This window comes from Cheilinus undulatus, linkage group 5 (genome assembly GCF_018320785.1).
Source record: "Cheilinus undulatus linkage group 5, ASM1832078v1, whole genome shotgun sequence".
NCBI lineage: Eukaryota > Metazoa > Chordata > Actinopteri > Labriformes > Labridae > Cheilinus > Cheilinus undulatus.
In genome coordinates, this window is record NC_054869.1 from 14,069,422 (window position 1) to 14,086,636 (window position 17,215).

Here is a 17,215-nt window from a genome sequence, read left to right on the forward strand (position 1 = left end):
TTCTATTCCCACTTTCCAAAACCTTAGAAGACATGACTTCAGCTTGTATAGCCCTTTACTAGTTGTCTGACTTCTCAGACAGGTCTCATTTACCCCTTCATACCTATTCACTCCACATTCACACACTGATGGCAAAGGCTGCTATGTAGAGTGGACATCAGTAATAACTAATTGGGAGCAAATTGGGGTTAAATGTTTGTACCAAGGACACATTATATAACTGTAGGAGCTCAATCTTCTAATTGAGAGATGAAGACTCAACCTAATGAACAACAGTCGCCCCAAATCACTTGTGATTAAAATTTACGATGTACTTGCTTTTGATTGTGCATTTGCATGCATTTCAAACTTCTGTGTTCTGAGTCCATCTGGACAGGAAGTCGTACACTTATGAGGAAATTGCCACCAGGGATGTGCAAGTAGTGTTATATATAGGGTGGCTGCAATCATGTGATCCTGAATGCCTGATGGGGGTAGGAAGTGTGGGACAGCCGTGTGTAATGAATGGGAACATAGGAAAGTTAGTACTTTGAAGCTTTTAATGGACCTGTATACTGCAGTTATCAGAAAATTCCCACAAATATTTAGTATGATCCCTGCACTTTACAAAAAAGATTTTTTTCCACAGTTTAACCGATTTACCTGGTATGGAGGCAATCAATATTCCAAATTACTCAACCTTTAATATATAAAAGAAATCCTCATTTTGTCACAAACATGCTTTTAATGGAAGCAGCGATATACTGTCAACCAAATAAACCCTGTTGGATTAGCTCACTCACGAACAGCTCTTTAATGTGAGCCATAGCAGTTAGCTCCTGTTTGGTGCCAGTTTCCTTTCCTCCATCCTTTGTCATTATTTCATCAACATCTAAAAGCCAAACTGGCATCAAATGAAGAGCCGTTTAGGAGCCAAACAACCAGCTCTACTGCTGAGCCAAATGGTATGACCTATCAAAAGAGACAGATTTCCTATTACAAAGAGCGAGACTGGACAGACATCAGCTGAGGAAATGCAGGCAAATTTAGATTTTAATGTGCTGAACTGCAGCATAATAGTGCTGGACCAAACCAGACTGCTTTGTGGAAACAGATCATACATGAGCACTGTGTGACACTGCTTGTCCAGGCTTTAAAAAGAGGCTTTATGAATTTTTAAAACTTTTTTTCCCTGAATATTTCACAAAAGCAGCTTAATTACATTTTCTTTGCACTTTGAATGAGTTACATAGTTGTAAACAGCTCCAAACATGGCTTTTTGGTAGTGTTTCTCTATGCAGAAATCACTTCTGTTCCCCCATCAGGTGTGGTACACTGCTGTATGACATCATCTGCAAAGAACCTATACACATGAAAAGGGATAGGAATCCTAGGAATAGGAATAGGAATAGCTCATTATAATACTGATATCGTAATACAGTGCTTATGGGATAAGTGCCAAATCACAAGCCAACTGCAAAGATACATCACAATGTCTGCGTCAAAGAAAAAAACATAAAATGCCTCTTAAAGGTCAAGTGCAGAATAAATGCATTTGTTCACTGTAGTTTGGTGTCAGTTTTACCTCTTTTCATGCCTCATCCTTTCACTTCTCACTGCTTTCTAGCATCATTCTACTTATCTTCTACTTTGGCCCGTTAACTTCTGTTCAAGCTACTCTTTTCATGTCATAAGCACTACCATGAGGAGCTATAATGTAGGCTATGGGGAGTCAAATAGGCAGGGAAGTCTCACTGGAGTGCTGATTTTTTTTCCATCAAATAATATCTGGCAACAGCATTTCAATAACTATCATGAGGCAGAACAGTGATACATTATCCTCTCAGTATAATATTCTACCTGTTTTCATGGACAGTAGGGGCAGCATAATGGCCATCTGACTCATGACAGATGTGTTAAGGGTCAGTAAGAACTTAAGGAAATGTTGCAACTTTTGAAGACAAACTAATGAATCATGCATTTCTGCATCAGTGCTGTTGAAATGACAAAAGTGGCTTCTGGTGCTTCTTCTGCTTTATAATCAAAAAGAGCTGGCTATGCACTGGTGTGACTTTTCCACCAGACCACACCCACTCAGTCCAAAACATCCTGAGACATGACTGACTGCAATATGGAGAGTGTGCAAAAACAGGATTAAAACAGAGAAATATCGCCTTGAATTGAGGGCATCTAGACTCAACAGAGATCCTGACTGTTTACAAAAGATACAATCGACTGTAGACACTGACATGTGGACAGAAATCAGGTTTCTCTACCTGATTTCAAAGCTGGGAATCACACAAAGCAGAGCCTGAAGGCACAGGTAGGCCATGTTTGATCAGTGATGGATATGAAACTGAACTAACGCTGAAGTTTTGGGTTACAGCAAAGCTTTAGATCAATTACTTCTCTATATTTTAGGGATTCATTTGCTTCTTTTTACTTTTGATTTCATTAGCCTGTAAAAGGATCACTCTGTGTTTATTTAATCGCAAATTTGGGTTGTATTCAAAATTAGATAAACCTTCCTCAGTTTTCACTGAGAATTAGCTCTATTTATAACATCTGTTTAACTGTTGCTGCCTCCTGTTTATTTCTAAAGTGACAATTAGACACAGTACAAGTCTTAAACTTTAATATTATTTCAGCATAGAGAGGAACTGTCATTAGGTCGGATACCTTCACTTTATTACAAATATGTGGAAATATCTATAAGCCTATTTAGACTAATACAATTCAAGTTAATTTAATGAAATGATTTAATTTATGTTACTAATGGACCAAACTATTTGTTATCTTTATTGTAAAACCAGCTTCTATGGGTTTTGTGTGCATGCATAAAAATAATCTCCTGTCTTTAGAAGCCCTGTCATCCTAGACATCTTTCTTTTACTGTATGATTGATCTAATGAAGTTTTAATTCTTAATTTTCCTTTAAGGTAAAAAAGACAGGAATATAAAGTAGGGTTAAGATTCATCACCATCCAATTACATGTAGGCTCTGTGATTTGGTGTACACAGTATATGCCTCCTAGCGGCTCCAAACATTACTATAAATATATCAATCTACGGATGCTCTATACTGTCCATCGAGAAAATCATCAAGAAAAAAAAAAAACAAAACAAAAGATTGAACTTGTTGAGTTGAATTAAATCCACATTCTGCTCATTAATACCTGCCTTTAGCCACTCAGTGGCTGGAACTGCAGTGACTCTGCCTACCATGCAGAGGTGGAAAAGGTGCATGAATATTGCACTCAAGTAAAAGTAAAAAGTATATCATATAAAGTTTGCTTGAAGCACTGAGTATCTACTGATAAGGTGTACAGTAAAATATAATTTTTCCTTATTGGCAAGAACAAGAGAATAGATCTCCAACCAAGCTGTTCAGGTAAAGTCATACCTCTGTAAAAAACTAAAGTGCATGGCAAAATTGACTTTAACTGATAATTCACTATATAGTTAAATGTTGCACCCAGTCACACTTAGAGACTGAGCTGGGATACAGGGGATTGCTTTTAACTTTTTTCAACTCTACCTTGAAAATAGACATGACTTGGCAAAGCAGCTTGTCCTTCTCAGCCCTCCTCACCTGTGGTGTCCCTCAGGGCTCAGACTTAGCCCCACTTTTATTCTCCACCTGCATGCTGCCACTAGGTAGTATTATAAGGAAACATAAGATCTATCCACTGCTTTGCCAGTGACACTCAGTTACATCTCCCTCTGATGTAAATTGACTTTAACTGATAATTCACTATATAGTTAAATGTTGCACCCAGTCACACTTAGAGACTGAGCTGGGATACAGGGGATTGCTTTTAACTTTTTTCAACTCTACCTTGAAAATAGACATGACTTGGCAAAGCAGCTTGTCCTTCTCAGCCCTCCTCACCTGTGGTGTCCCTCAGGGCTCAGACTTAGCCCCACTTTTATTCTCCACCTGCATGCTGCCACTAGGTAGTATTATAAGGAAACATAAGATCTATCCACTGCTTTGCCAGTGACACTCAGTTACATCTCCCTCTGAAATCCCGCAGCCCTCAGACTCTACAGCCACTCCTCAACTGTTTAAAGGACATTGATGACTGAATAGCTAAAAAGTGAAAACTTCTCAACAAAAAATTGAAATAGTCCTCTTTGCCCTCACCACCCAAATTCAAAACAGTCTCGGCTCACTTTCAGCTTGTGTAAAACCCTTTGCAAAAAAGCTTTGGTTTGGTCTTTGATTCATCTTCTGATTTTGATAAACAAATAAACTCTGTGGTGAGAGGCTGTTTCCTCCAGCTAAGAACGCTAGCCATAATAAAGCTATATTTAAGCTCTGAGGACACAAAGAAAGTGATACATGCTTTTATAACATCCCGATTAGACTACTGTAGTTCCCTTTAAATGGGAGTCAGTCAGTCACTAAAACTTCTACAGTATGTTCAGAACGCTGCTACCAAGAAGCGTGAGCACATCACCCCTGTGCTCTCTTCCCTCCACTGGCTTCCTGTCCATTTTAGAATTCATTTCACATTTTTACAGCTTGTTTTTAAATCACTCCATAGCTCCCTCTCATTTATCTGACCTTTTAATCCCCTACACTCAACCCTGATCACTCTAGTCCTCTATATATAGCAGTGATCATCAACTGGAGGCCCAGGGGAAACATCAGGCCCCCCACGGCTTCCCATCTGGCCCCCAGAGGACGATTAAATTCTGAAAATTTGAGTGGGCAAAAATACAGCATGCCTTTGTTTAACTTTTTTTCTTGAAGTATAAATAAAACCTTTAACCTAGCAGCTTATCAGACAAGAAGCAAACCAGTATTTCTGTAATTTGGCATGGTAAACACATACTTATTATGGTTATCTTGATTAAAGTTGCAGTTTTAATTTTTTCCACATATGCCCCTTTAGAGTGCAATTTTCCCCTCTTAGAATCTTCACAGAAGATCCATTTCCTGCACATATTTTTGGCCAATCACGATACAGCACATGAGCATCAAACTCAGTGACAGACATAAAGAGGGCTCCAGAAATATTTAGTAAAAATATCTGATTTGCCCTTTGTGGCTGGCTACACTAAAGACAATTAGGACTGATCTCACTGTTAAAGGCTTAAAAGGGTCCACTGATTTTGAAAGGATATTTTTACAAGAATATGTTAATTAGAAGAAAATGTTTACTTTATTTCTGTTTATTTCAATGTCCACCCCCACAGCATCGGTCAGGAAAAAGCTGGCCCTTGTAAAAATGGAGTTGATGCCCCCTGATACATAGTATAGTTACTCTAGTTTAATATTACTTAAGTAGAAGTAAAAGTACTCATTTCAATTTGTACTCATAAAAGGACAATAACCCAAAAACATTACTCAATTACAGTAATTTGTATATGTAATAAGTTACTTTCCATCCCTGCTAGACATCACATGCATACCCTCCCATGCTGATTGCTTACATTTTGCAAATTGAAAATCTCAACATTGTTTTGAGCTCCTTATAGTCAGCCTCTTGAATAAAACATAAAATATTTATAATAAAAACACATTTTTCCTAAGAAGTGCTGGTTAAAAAGTAGATACTTGGTCCTAATAGTTTTTATATGCATGCTTGTTTGCATTCAGTGTTTGCTTTACCAAGTACAGAGGCTACAGATGCTGCTACTCTCCTTTCAGGAGAAATGAAGTACAATCAATAATAACTACAGCCAGTGTAACCAAAGGACTAAAGATGGCAACGATGAGACTGTTTAAATGGGTGGGGGTGGAGGTTGGAATTAAACAGATGGTCTGGGAGTCATCTAATTATTTTGATTAAATAAACAGATGTATGTGTGTTTATAAAGTTAACATGAATTATAATGGAATGTGTCACAGTAGGATTAAACAGTAAATTCCTCTAGACCATCTGCAGTGTAAACATGCAGCCTTCAGGGTTCCTCACTTGTTCACCAAGATGAATACAGACATCATAAAGAATTACAGGAGTAACTTTCATCCACTTAACAATCAGTAAAGGTCGAATACAGGCCCATAAGTATCAATCTATTCATAGCCTGCAGAGCTAAAAGATGCTGCGAAGCGCCCACTCACACCTACATGTGGTGGCTGACCAGCAGAAAAAGCACGCTTATTATTATCGCCTACAAGAACATCATGTCATCCTACTACACAAATCCTCCTCATCTCCACCCATGATGCTATCACGGCCAATCTCTCCACCCAGCTCCTTCTGGGCACTTTTACATCTTCAACTCTCTGTTCTGCTGTTTTTTTGACTTCAATCATTAACAGCCTAGTTTCTTCAAGCATAAATTTACATCAACTTTAACTTTAACTTTGAAATACTCCACTGACTTTGTCAAACTTCCTGAGCTGTTATCAGTCGAGGTACAAGAACAAAGAAAGGCTGCCACTGTTGATATTCACAACATTATCTCTCACTGCCAATGCAGAGCTGTCAACAAGAATGCATTGAACCTTGCGTTGCTGTTCATGTTATTCTTTCCTCTCTGTTGACACACAGAGAAGTTACAACAATTAGTCCGGCTCAAACCGTCTCTACAGTCCCTGCTATGTCATTTCCCCAACTACTTATGATCTGGGTTATGAGAATATTTTCTGCATTCCCGGTTAACCGTACAATAAATTTCCAGTGTTTATCCACTTTGATTCCCTTTTAAAAGATTCAAGGCTTAATTTATCATTGTCTGAGTGTTGGTTGGGCTTCAGCTGTGTTACCATTTTTCTTAAATTTGCAGCTGGTATTAATACTGTTGGAAATGATGATCTGCTGGGACAAAGGAGAAACATCGATGGGAAACTTTGGTTTGTTTTTGCAGCATCAGTGCATTCATCACTGTGAATCAATCACTGAATATTTCTCTACAGGCTGTGCAAACATTAGCGTACCAGTTCTCTCTCATTATCATCATCCACACTCCTTACCGTGAGCGCAGCGCCTGCCAGGCAGCGTCCACATCAGCATACAGGTTCTTCTCAGAGGGTTTCCCAGAACTCGCCCCATAACCCGAGTAGTCATATGAGAAGACATTGCAGTTTATCCTTGAACCAAGGCCGATGTAGAAACTGCTCATCTGGCCCAAGTCCACTGCGTTTCCATGGGAGAACAATAGCGTGTAGCGGGCGCTGGGGGAGCAGCGTACGAACATGCAGGCAATTCGGTTTCCTCTCGCTGTACGTGTCATGAAGCACTCAATTGCGTCCTTCTCACGGGATGAGTACTGCCAGTCCGCACGATCTGAGAGGTGCAGCGTCCACCGGCTGCCACTCTCGTCACACATGAGGCTGTAGGTGGGCTCTGGGGGCAGGAAGGCCAGCTTGGAGGCGATCTTGCTTGGGCACGGTGGACAGCAGAACAGGCAACATAACTCGCTTAAAGATAAGTGATTCATCCTTAAAACCCTGTGACAGAGAAAATGAGGATGGTTTAAACAGAACAAAATACATCCCATCAGTATAGAAACACAAGGATTTCTTTTAAAGTCTGACACAAGAGAGAGATAAGATATGACAGCTTCTTCAAACAAGAGCAGCTGGGATCTCTCATACAAACTCAAACACCAATTTGCCACTTCATCCCCTGCAGATTGATCACAAGGAAAACACCACAAGAGCACACTCCTGCCAAACAACTCTTGAATGATGTGCTCTTCGTGAATGTGAACACTTGTCATTTTAAGTGGGATAGCAGAGAGGGCTGAGACTTGGGGCTAAAGCCAGGCTTCTGTCCTTTTTTTTTAAAAAAAAACACCATCAATTCCCCTCTCATGAGAATGCGGCCTGCTTTGGCCAGTTTTATTTCAAAAAAAGAGAAAAAAAAATACAGCCCTGACCCTGTTTAGCTGCACAACCCCTCAGAGTTTTGACTTAAATGGCTTTCTTGTTTCCCTGTGCACCTGGACCCCCACCTAAGGCAACCTTTTAGATATTCCAGGTGCTTTTGAATTGCAGTAGCTTGCTCTGGAGATGAGGGGATTTGTAATTTGATTCCACATAGCTACACATGCATTTATGAAAAGGCTGAAGCAGATTGATTTCAGCAATGGCATGTGCTTTGGATTGTATTTCTAATAAATTTGTTTTTGCATATGTGCAATTACTGCTGCATTTGGTTACTTTAACTAATTGATACATGAGGAAAATTCGATTTTATATTGTCCTTAAAGGAAAGACTCTGGTATCTGTGGTGTCATGGTCTAGATCTCATGTATAAAAGCAGTTATCTGAATGTGACTTCCACGTCAAGCAAAGTTGCATATAATCATAGTCCTCTAACTGTCTGTGACAGTTTATTTTCCCCCTCCAGGATACACCTGCATGTTGCTAATTCATTTTATTGCAGCCTCTGCAAGCTCTGCAGGTCTTGCAGCAGAAAAGCAGCCAACCAGAATAATGCTATTTTTTTTTTAAACACTGCCTAGCAGTAGAAATGTGTAATGATGCACATCACCCAGTTAAACCATACAGCTATAAATAAAAGGCTACAAATTTGCAGTAAGTCCTGGGGGCCTTTCATGGAGGTACTCCACTGGTTCACTGATTCTTCTTAGCCTATTTACTGTTGTTTTCATTCTCTGACAAGCCTCCATGCCAAACCATGAGGGAAATTCCTGTCATCAAGGATTTTTTTTCTTGACCATCATTTCTAAGATCAGTGTTTTATCAACAATATTGATTTATTTGAGATAGTCATCTCACTCTATTGTGTAATTTTACTAAAAGCAGGCCGTTGGAGATCAGAAGACAGGCATATTGCAGCTGGAAATCACTTGTGGCATCTTGACAAGACACAGGTGACTTCAATTCTCCACAATTATCTGATGAGCTGCATATAAATAAATGGCTGAACAAGGGATTATTTTAAGGTGAATATTACTTTAAACCAAGAGTAATGCTACCTCTGTAAGATTACCTGACAATCATAATGAACAGTAAAACACATAATGGATGTTATTTGCTTCCCATATTTCCCAGAATAGTCCATAATTTCCAGCAACGGAGACAGAATGGAGCCTCGCAGCGGTTTACTGTAAAATGGTGGTGGAGGCAGCAATGTGTTGAGAGAGATTAAAGCGACTCTTGGCTGGCTTGTGAAGGTTTAATATCCACTGACTGGACACAATTTACTCCAAAGTGTGATGCGTTAATTAGCAGGCAACAGCATTTATCATGCGTGCGCTTCTTCCTAGTTTAAACACAGCTAAAATATCATTGCAACATTACCTGGAAGGAGGCTTGTTTTGTTTTTCTTTCTATTTTGAGGTGACAGTATTGGCCAACGTCGTCGTGGTCAAGTGTTTTCTTCGCACCAAGCTAACTAATTTATCTTCTTCTGAACGCCGGGAGATTGACAAGGTTATCCTCGACCAGATTATCCTCTGTTTAGCGTGTTGTCACTTTGAGTGTGTATATCCCTCTTGGCACCACAGTTGTGAGTAACTATAAGCTAGCAGCTTCGTCCTCCGGGGTCCAGACAGCCTCCGAAACTGGTTTCTTTTTCCTCCGCTGGGTTTTAACAACATATGGTCCTGAATGATAACGAGGTCGACTCACTCAATACCTTCAAGTCTTTACAGCCCTCCAGAGTCATGGGTGAAAACGAAAAATGTTTGAAATAAAGTTACTCCTTGTCACACATCCCGTGTTGATTCGCCAGACAGTCACGGCAGTATCACTTGCCTCCGAAACATCACCGCTGTCGTTGTGAAAATCACTCAGCTTGCTATCTCAGTTCGTAAGGAGGCATAGGATATGATTGACAGCTCCATTGGCCAATAATAGAACTGTTGATAGAACGAGTCCACCAATCGCTGAGAGAACGGAAAATTCGGGCGGTCCGTTAAGACGCCGCAGGGTGGTGACCTAATATTTTGATTGATGTGAAGTACAACCAATCAGTGTTTACTATTTAGATGAACGGTCCAATCAGCAGCGATTGCGGTACTTCTAACGTTCAGTTGTTGACGTCATTCTCTCAACGCTCTTTTCTTTTTTTCTTCAAATAAATACATATTTTTGTAGACTGTTTTGTATTTTAACTGAAGAGTCTTTAATTTGAATAATTTGAACCGTTTTGGGGAAAGTAAATTGGTACTTTTTAAAGCCACCTTTACGTCACAACAAATACTTTTTCTTCTTCCGGGTTATGGCTCGTCTCGCATTAGCGTGGTTTTTTGAGTTGAGTACACATACAACATGTGTAAGTAAATTTTGTCCGATAAAATGAGTTCCCAGAAAGGTAATGTCTCTCGGTCTCGCGGCCAGAAGCATCAAAACACATCAGCATTCAAAAACGACAAGTACGGAGCGAGTGTTCACGTAAAGGTGTGTAAACTTTGAATTGTAATAATGTGTCATTTTAACTCAGCCAGCCAGGATAGCTACTGAACGCTACAAGAATGTCATTAAAGATCCAAAGAAGCCCTTATTTATTGGTTTTATACAGTTAACAACGTGTCCTTGAATATATACAACTTTATAGTTAATGTCAAGCTGTTAGTAGCAGTCCTGAAACTACAGCATCGTTTCAAATAGTGTATAAAGGTCCCCAGCTCCTAGCTTTACAGCCTATCCCTTTTTAAAAGTCACGTTTCATTATTGTTTTATTGCTTATTATTAAGTTCCTCCTTTGTATCTATCTTGCTGATCTTTCCTGCAGAGGGCAAACTCAAAGGTCCACGATGGGCTCTGTCAACATTGTAAAGGTGTTCTTGAGTGGAAAGTGAAGTACAACAAATACAAGTCTCTAACACAGCCCAAAAAATGGTGAGTATGCCTACTAACTGTATTATTTTCACCACAAGGAATTGCAGTGTTACACTACAAATGCACATGACTGTACCAGGGTGGAATATAAGCACCTGCCACCAGCCAAAGGCAGGTAATTTTTCTAGCAGTGTCTTTCAATTACCAAATACTGGAGTAGGCAAATAAAAGTAGCATAACCTTACAGTGAGTTTGTCTCAGTTAACTGCATAAATTTGCTTTTTTGCTGCTTGTTCCTACTGACTTAATAAGCAAAGCCAAGCAAACCTACACAATCACTGAGTAGTAGTTCTCACTGCAGCTGGTGTATCTACTAAAGGTGTGTTTGATCCGATATCTTGCTCGTCAAAGTCCAAGCTCAGTTAAACAAAACCTGAATTTTGGCTTGTGACCACAGTAATTGCAGACAACATGTTAAATTCTAGCAGGTCGAACACTTACAGTGCCATGAAAAAGTATTTGCCCCCTTTCTGAATCCTGAGTTTTTGCATATTTATCACACTTAAATGTTTAGGATCATCAGACCAATTTTTATAATTCACAAAGACAACCCAAGTAAATACAAAATGCAGTTATTAAATGATGATTTTATTTATTAAGGGAAAACAATTTGGTTGACAAATGAGGCAACAGTTTGGATCATTTATGCACTAACTCTCTTATTAAACAGCCTGTAACCTGAATACTATAAGTCTTGATTATTATATTATACGTTATTAAATAATGCGGCTTGTTTAACTAGAGTGACTGGTAGATTTTTGAATACATCAGCTGCAGTGGTCCGTACACAAAGAAGTTAAATTCCAGCCCTGGTCACTGTGTATATCTCAGCTGATCAGATCTGTGAATATGGAAGCACTTGACTCTGAAGATAAGTGTAAGTTAATCAATATGTTCATTTTTCAGCAAAAGACATGCAATGTGCAGGCCCACAGCACCTCTTTCATTATATTTCATTATAAAGCAATATATACTCTAGTATTCCAATTACTCTAGTAATTTGGAGGCCTTAGGCAAAGGCCAATAGAAGGCCCTTCCCCATTTAGCTAAAAGTAATAATTACACATTAATTTCAAAAAAAGTTTAAGTATCTATTGTCAAGTAATAAAACAAGACAGCTATAGAACATAAAATCTGGAATATAGGCCTACTCCAAATACTCAACAGATCTACATCATCTCAAAGAAGAGCATAATAACTCAAATTCAAAACATCTAATATTTTTACTTTTCCCTGGCCAGGTGTAGTTTATAAAAAATAAAAAATACATGCGCTTTGTTGTAGCAATATCTGTTGTTTTGAAACAAATCAAACATTTTAAATTCATTGAATACAGTTTTACCACACAGTAATTAACCAATGGATTGTTTTAATGTATCCATAGGGATCTAGCTATGATTTACTTGATGTAAAGACAGTTGGTGTTTTTTGAGGGGCTTGGGCCTCGCTGTTAGAGCTCGGTTCCTGCCCAGGGACCTTTTTGGATAATTAGAAATGATTTTGATGCTTTTTAATTCACTCTTGGCCTCTTACTTACACTCAAAAATACATATCTTAATCATTAAAGCAAATGCAAGCCTTATATCAGATGTATGCCTTTAACAACTATATCTTGAGGTCCTTTGGTGCCAGAGGCCCCAGGCAATTGCCTACCTTTGCCTAATAGTAAAACCTGCTATGACTAAGGCTGTAAAATGTTCAAATTACCTAATTATTTTTTGATACTTTCCCATACCATACGTTTTTAAAGGATGCAGTATCCATTATTTTAATGTTGAGTAGTATGGAGAGGTGCTGAAGCTTTAAACAGCTGTATCTATTTTTCAAGACCAGTACTTAAAAGGGGGAAAAAGGTCCATCAAAGACTGCAAGGAACCTCCCGCGAACTGTAAAAATTGTGAAAATATGTTGGCATTGTTTTGGTGCCAAATATCATCAACATATTTGCACAGCCTTGACTGTGTTTTAGAGTTTGCTTGAGATTTTTGTTTATTAAAACCAACAAAATTCCTAATAATAAGTGTGTTCCTGTGTTTTTGCTGGGGTATCAAAACTGGTATCACAACGTAAGAACCTAATGTGAACTCCCAGCATCTGGGACAGAGATATTAAACTGGAATTTACTACCAATGAAAAAGGAGCCAATGGTAACTTCAGGTACCGTTGTTGAATAATCTTCTCGTTCCAGATACAGACTTAACAGTGTGCATCAAACAGCACGAGACATTTGTTTTTGCTTTGTTGGACTCAGAATACAGTCATCAGACTTGTAGAAACTTTTAACTCTGATGTGCAGTGAATGACTGGATCATTTATCTGCAATTGAACTATGGGGGAACAAAAGACAGAATGATGCATTTTGTAATTTTTTTCTGGGTAAAATAAGGACATTTTGTGTAAATTTACTTCCCTTTCAGTGTCAAGTGTTCTCAAAAGACTGTAAAGGATGCATATCACATAATCTGTAAGCCCTGCTCCCTTCAGCTAGAGATCTGCTGCAAGTGTGGAAAGAAGGAAGATATCGTTATCCCGTGAGTGGTCTTTTATTTAATCGATTGCTTGTGTGTAAAAAAATCTTATTCTGACCTCACATAAATCATCAACAACATGATGTATTTCTTTTTATCTAAAAACTGAATTAAATCATATTTCTGTATATGAAACTCAGTGTTGTGTTCCTATAAAATGTACTTGCAGTGAATTTTGCTGCAATTCTGCCACCTTGAGGACAATGAGACACATTACAACCAATTCTCTTTTTTTGCTCTTGTGAGAATACAATATGACCATCAGAGTAGCTGAAATGTTGTTTATTTTCTTGCTACGCAGCATAAATTCTCAAGTGGACAAGAAAGAGGAGGAAGATGGTGTACAGGAAAAGAAAGGAGGTGGACGAGGGAAGAAGGACATGGATGACTTCGACAGTGATGATGACTTTGATGATGATGATGCTGACTTAAGTGACTTTGGAGATGATGCTGATGAAGGAGATGATTTGAAAAATGACCCAGAGCCAAAGAAGATGCAGAAAAAGTCTGATGTGCTCCCAGATGTATCTCGAGTCAAGCTGAAAGACTAAAGATATTGAGAAGGATTTTTTTTTCTACATTTAAAATAAAAATGTTTTTCAGTGGTGATACGAACTGAGCTTTTAGTTGTGATCATACTTAATGCAAATTAAACTGATACAGGAGAAATGATTTTTGAAGCTGTGCTTAAGTAAACACATGAACTATCAGATGGTCATACACTATATTGCCAGAAGTATTCGCTCACCTGCCTTGACTCACATATGAACTTAAGTGACATCCTATTCTTAATCCATAGGGTTTAATATGACGTTGGTCCACCCTTTGCAGCTATAACAGCTTCAACTCTTCTGGGAAGGCTTTCCACAAGGTTTAGGAGTGTGTTTATGGGAATTTTTGACCATTCTTCCAGAAGCGCATTTGTGAGGTCACACACTGATGTTGAACGAGAAGGCCTGGTTCTCAAGGCCCGCTCTAATTCATCCCAAAGATTTTCAGTCGGGTTGAGGTCAGGACTCAGTGCAGGCCAGTCAAGTTCATCCACAACAAACTCTCTCATCCATGTCTTTATGGACCTTGCTTTGTGCACTGGTGCACAGTCATGTTGGAACAGGAAGGGGTCATCCCCAAACTGTTCCCACAAAGTTGGGAGCATGGAATTGTCCAAAATCTCTTGGTATGCTGAAGCATTCAGAGTTCCTTTCACTGGAACTAAGGGCCAAGCCCAGCTCCTGAAAACAACCCCACACCATAATCCCCCCTCCACCAAACTTTACACTTGGCACAATGCAGTCAGACAAGTACTGTTCTCCTGGCAACTGCCAAACCCAGACTTGGCCATCAGATTGCAAGATGGAGAAGCGTGATTTGTCACTCCAGAAAATGTGTCTCCACTGCTCTGGAGTCCAGGGGCGGCGTGCTTTACACAACTGCATGCAACACTTTGCATTGCACTTGGTGACGTATGGCTTGGATGCAGCTGCTTGGCCATGGAAACCCATTCCATGAAGCTCTCTACACACTGTTCTTGAGCTAATCTGAAGGGCACATGAAGTATGGAGGTCTGTAGCGATTGACTCTGCAGAAAGTTGGCGACCTCTGCGCACTATGCTCCTCAGCATCGGCTGACCCCACTCTGTCATTTTACGTGGCCTATCACTTCGTGGCTGAGTTGCTGTTGTTCCCAATCGCTTCCACTTTGTTATAATACCACTGACAGCTGACTGTGGAATATTTAGGAGCAAGGAAATTTCACAGCTGGACTTGTTGCATAGGTGGCATCCTATCACAGTACCACACTGGAATTCACTGAGCTCCTGAGAGAAACCCAATCTTTCACAAATGTTTATAGAAACAGTCTGCATGCCTAGGTGCTTGATTTTATACACCTGTGGCCATGGAAGTTATTGGAACACCTGATTTCAATTATTTGGATGGGTGAGTGAATACTTTTGGCAATATAGTGTATGACAATTATAATTGGCTGTACGTTATTTTCTATTCTATTCTCATATCTTGATAACTCTATATTAAGAAGAGAGGTGGGCAATGTAGAGTTTATTCACGTCGACCCAAAATAATGTATGATATGAATGTGACTATTCTTTAACCTCCTGATACCTGAGCTTTTGTTTTAAGTGCAGTTTCTCTTACTTACCTGGGATAAGCAGGACCTTATAATTTTGAAACCTCAGCCTTGTCTCTGAACAGGAATAGTTTTGTACAAAAACGATGACCGCAAATCTCCTGAAGGTCATTTTTCAGCAGAAAATACAGCTCTGGTTGAGTTTTAGAGCAGATCTTTTGGCTGTGTGTTGGTTAGTTGTTGGGTTTCTTCATTCAGTCAGATCCAGTGTCAGTCACTGAGAGAGGGATTGAGGCCATTTTTCTTCTTATTTTGATTATGGACCACATAAGGCCATGCATGATCAAAATGTCTACTAATTTGTTGGAAAATGTCTTTCTTTTTATTTTTTAAGATTTATTTTTGGACGTTTAGTGCCTTTAATGATAGAGGAGGACAGTGGATAGAATCAGAAACAGGGATGAGGATGTTGGGCCGAGACATGCGGGAAAGGGCTACAGGCCCTACGGTCTATGGGCTGCCCCCGTAGACGGTAGGGCCTTAAACCACCAGACTGTCTGCTCCCCTGAAATGTTCCTTTCCAAAATCTACATAAATTCCCGAATATTTAAAGGAAAGTACATCGAATTCCTCTAATAATTCCTAAACATGTTTTTTAAAAGTTTCCTATAAAAAGTACCCCAAGATATTAAGATATCAAATATTCCCCTAATGTTGTATGGAAACTTTATCCTGAAGTGTAAACATTCTAATGAAAACTTCCTCTCTATTTTCATTATAATTCCTAAAAAATTTTAAGCAAATCCCTACCTACATTCACAATTAAACTCCCAATAATTTACAAATAGATTCCCAAAAATACCGTGAAACTTACTGAAAATTCCCCCACCATCACCCTGGAATTTTGGCGACAAAACTTGAAAATTTCACCCCACATGTCCCCAACATGTCCCCCCAATTTTCCATGAAAATACCATAAAAATCAAATGACTTTCCCCAAAAACTCAAATAAAATTCCCATAAATAATTTCCCCAAAAGTTCCATGAAAATACCATAAAAAGAATACAATAAATAAATAAATAAATAAAATAAAATCAAGGGAAAATTTCCCCTGGAAAGTTCCAGTAAAACCTTCAAAATAAACCAACATGTCTCCCTAAAATTTCAGTATCATTTTCCCTAAAATATCAATATAATCCTGAAAAAAACATTGCAAATCCTCCCATTTCAAGCAAGTCATTTAAACTTCAATGGAAATTCTGGATCTCAAAACTCCAGGTAGCAGAAACTGTAACGTGTCGTAGGAAGGCAAAAATGTAATGTCTTCCTGTGTACATGCAGGGAGTTAGGAGTTAATAAAACCTCCACAGTGTCACTATTAATAGTTAAATTATTTATCCAAGCTTCCTTTACATTTTTCATTATTGAGTTAATAAAGGCCTTGAAGTATCAACACAACTCAAAGCAGAACTAAAGGCTCTGAATTTTTGACCAGAGCACTGACCCTGCAAAATAAATCTCCTTTTTCAGAAGGTACATTCAACTGAAAGCAGCTCTTTGCTATAAAACAACAAATCTTATTTTCTTATTTTCCTGAAGGAAACACTCAGGATTATTTATTAAATTGTGCAAGAGAAAACAATGAGTACATTTACATGATTGTATCAGCCTGATATCTGGTGATTATCAGGTAATGCTAATCTGATTTACATACATTTCAGTAATGCCGTATCGAATTAAACATCAGTCACAGTAAACAGCTGATTTCTTTCCACCAGTATATTTTCACAACTACAACTGGACCCACTTGTGTTTTGTCTCTTGGCTCTGCAAGTTTAAGGGATTTCTAG

At 38.8% G+C, this 17,215-nt stretch overlaps 2 protein-coding genes across 2 annotated transcripts in view; one reads left to right on the forward strand and one right to left on the reverse strand.

The window, feature by feature from the left end:
- Positions 1 to 9,702, reverse strand: part of abhd17b (abhydrolase domain containing 17B, depalmitoylase) — a 33,271-nt gene extending 23,569 nt beyond the window's left edge. The window contains exons 1-2 of the mRNA XM_041787377.1: positions 9,209 to 9,702; positions 6,911 to 7,387 (exon numbers count right to left, since the gene is read on the reverse strand). Coding sequence (XP_041643311.1) covers positions 6,911 to 7,377 — 467 coding nt within the window. The 5' untranslated portion in view covers positions 7,378 to 7,387; positions 9,209 to 9,702. The remainder of the gene's footprint in view (positions 1 to 6,910; positions 7,388 to 9,208) is intronic.
- Positions 9,703 to 10,138: 436 nt separating this feature from the next.
- On the forward strand, positions 10,139 to 13,885 carry c5h9orf85 (chromosome 5 C9orf85 homolog). The gene is made up of 4 exons (XM_041787378.1): positions 10,139 to 10,309; positions 10,644 to 10,750; positions 13,168 to 13,281; positions 13,580 to 13,885. Exons 1-4 carry the CDS (start codon positions 10,208 to 10,210, stop codon positions 13,827 to 13,829), a joined length of 573 nt encoding a protein of 190 aa, XP_041643312.1. The 5' UTR covers positions 10,139 to 10,207; the 3' UTR covers positions 13,830 to 13,885.
- Positions 13,886 to 17,215: the final 3,330 nt, after the last annotated feature.